The 1,839-nt window shown below is 35.4% G+C and overlaps 1 protein-coding gene across 1 annotated transcript; it reads right to left on the bottom strand.

The window, feature by feature from the left end:
• Positions 1-146: 146 nt before the first annotated feature.
• On the bottom strand, positions 147-1,377 carry LOC111380442 (uridine kinase-like protein 5). The gene is made up of 4 exons (XM_023004009.1): positions 1,189-1,377; positions 810-882; positions 653-735; positions 147-554 (listed from the first exon to the last, which is right to left on the bottom strand). Exons 1-4 carry the CDS (start codon positions 1,270-1,272, stop codon positions 408-410), a joined length of 387 nt encoding a protein of 128 aa, XP_022859777.1. The 5' UTR covers positions 1,273-1,377; the 3' UTR covers positions 147-407.
• Between the last annotated feature and the right edge of the window lie 462 nt (positions 1,378-1,839).

A 1,839-nucleotide genomic window follows, 5' to 3' on the forward strand; every position in this document is an offset into this window, starting at 1 on the left:
TTTGTGGGTGGGGAGTGTTTAGAAAACAAGCTATCTCAAGTCATACATATCCTTTATAAATTTCAAATCGGGAAATGGGAATAGAGCAATGGCAGATTTGATGCTTCGTCATGATTCACTGATTCTTAGACATGATACACGAAGAATAAATAATTGCATGTTTTGATCTATAGTACTCAATACAATTAGTACACTAAGGTTATAACTTATTTTTCTTCCTTATTATTGTTCAATATTATGTATAATTTCCTTCTGATTAAACATGCCATAAATGGATTATTAACTATACTCCGATGTTGATTTTATTTGTTCTCTCGATGGATGAATTGTGAATATACCTATCGGACTCCTACGAAAGTAGATGACAAGAAGAAAACGCATCTGGGTGTCTTGGTTCACAAATGTTGCTAGACACCAGTTCCAAAGTAGCGATCCCCAAACTCGCCCATGCCCGGAATCACACGCAGATCCTTGTTGAGGGACACATCTATCTCTGAAGTCACAATTTTCAGCCTTGGAAACTTCTTACAAACAGCATGTATTCCTTCAGGAGCCTGCATCATCATGGGATCATTTATCGAAAAACTAATACATGTTAATGCCACAGAATTTTGGAATTTAAATGAAGTTAAATTACAGAATATTGACTCACAGAAATGAGATTTAGGAAGATGATGTTCGATTCAACAACACCCTTGCTCAGCAACACGGATATAGCCTCAACGGCAGAATGCCCTAATAATTGTACAAGCAATCAATGACATGTTAAATATTTTTATGTCATCAAGTGAATGGATTGTGTTACTAACCTGAGGCAAGAACTGGGTCGAGCAATAGTACATGACGACTTGCGATGTCAGCTGGTAGCTTCTCATAGATTAACTGCAGCAATTTTGTAGCATGAGAAATTCTTAGAGAGGAGAAAGGGCCGAGAATGGCAAAATTTGTAAGACATTTGTGGCATATTTGGTAAGATACACTGGACGACACTAGCTTTACAATATCAATACATTGTGCTGTCAAGATCTGTCCAATATTACCCTTGTTTAGTTCCACAAGAATGGCAATATTTGTGGACATATGGTAAGATACACTAGACAGCACTAGCTTTACAATATCAAGACATTGTGTTGTCAAGTTCTATCCAGTATTACGTACCAAACATAACCCTCAAATGGTTCCACAAACCTGACGACCATCTTTGCCCTCTCTGTGGATTAGGATTTTGCCAATTTTAATTCCCTTACAACAGGCTCTCAGTGCATTCTCCATGCTTTCACCACTAGTGCCAGAAAATTCAAGTCATTAGAACACTCAGAATATAGATAGCAGAAAGCAAGTATAAATACACAGACAATTTCAAGAGGTCAAAAAGATCACAATTTTCCAGCTATCCTTGTTTCCTTGTTCTATTCTCCAAATAAAATATATGAAAAAAATTATGAGTGCGCTCTAGAGAAATGACAGCCAGAAATATAACTTCTCATATATACCCTGCTTTTCTTGAATAGGAATCTATTCTACAATCTAAGAGGAATCATATCATTTCTAATTGTCAAATCCAAATGAAATTTCTTTTCTTGATCTTCTGCGATGTTTAATTAGTTATATTCATCTGTATAAAGAATCTGTCATGTTTAATGTTCATTGTTACCATGAGTATACATTATGAGTTGATGAGCACTATTCCTAAAGTTCAACCTCCAAACTACGTTCTACTTTTGTTGGAAAATATATAATATATTAATTTATATATTTGTAGTATTTTAATCGAAGTGTCCCCAACATGTCCATGTTCCGAAAAACTGTGTTGAACTGTTCATGTCATGTTGTGCCTTT

Source organism: Olea europaea, unplaced genomic scaffold, assembly GCF_002742605.1.
Source record: "Olea europaea var. sylvestris unplaced genomic scaffold, O_europaea_v1 scaffold21455, whole genome shotgun sequence".
In the NCBI taxonomy this organism is placed as follows: Eukaryota; Viridiplantae; Streptophyta; class Magnoliopsida; order Lamiales; family Oleaceae; genus Olea; species Olea europaea.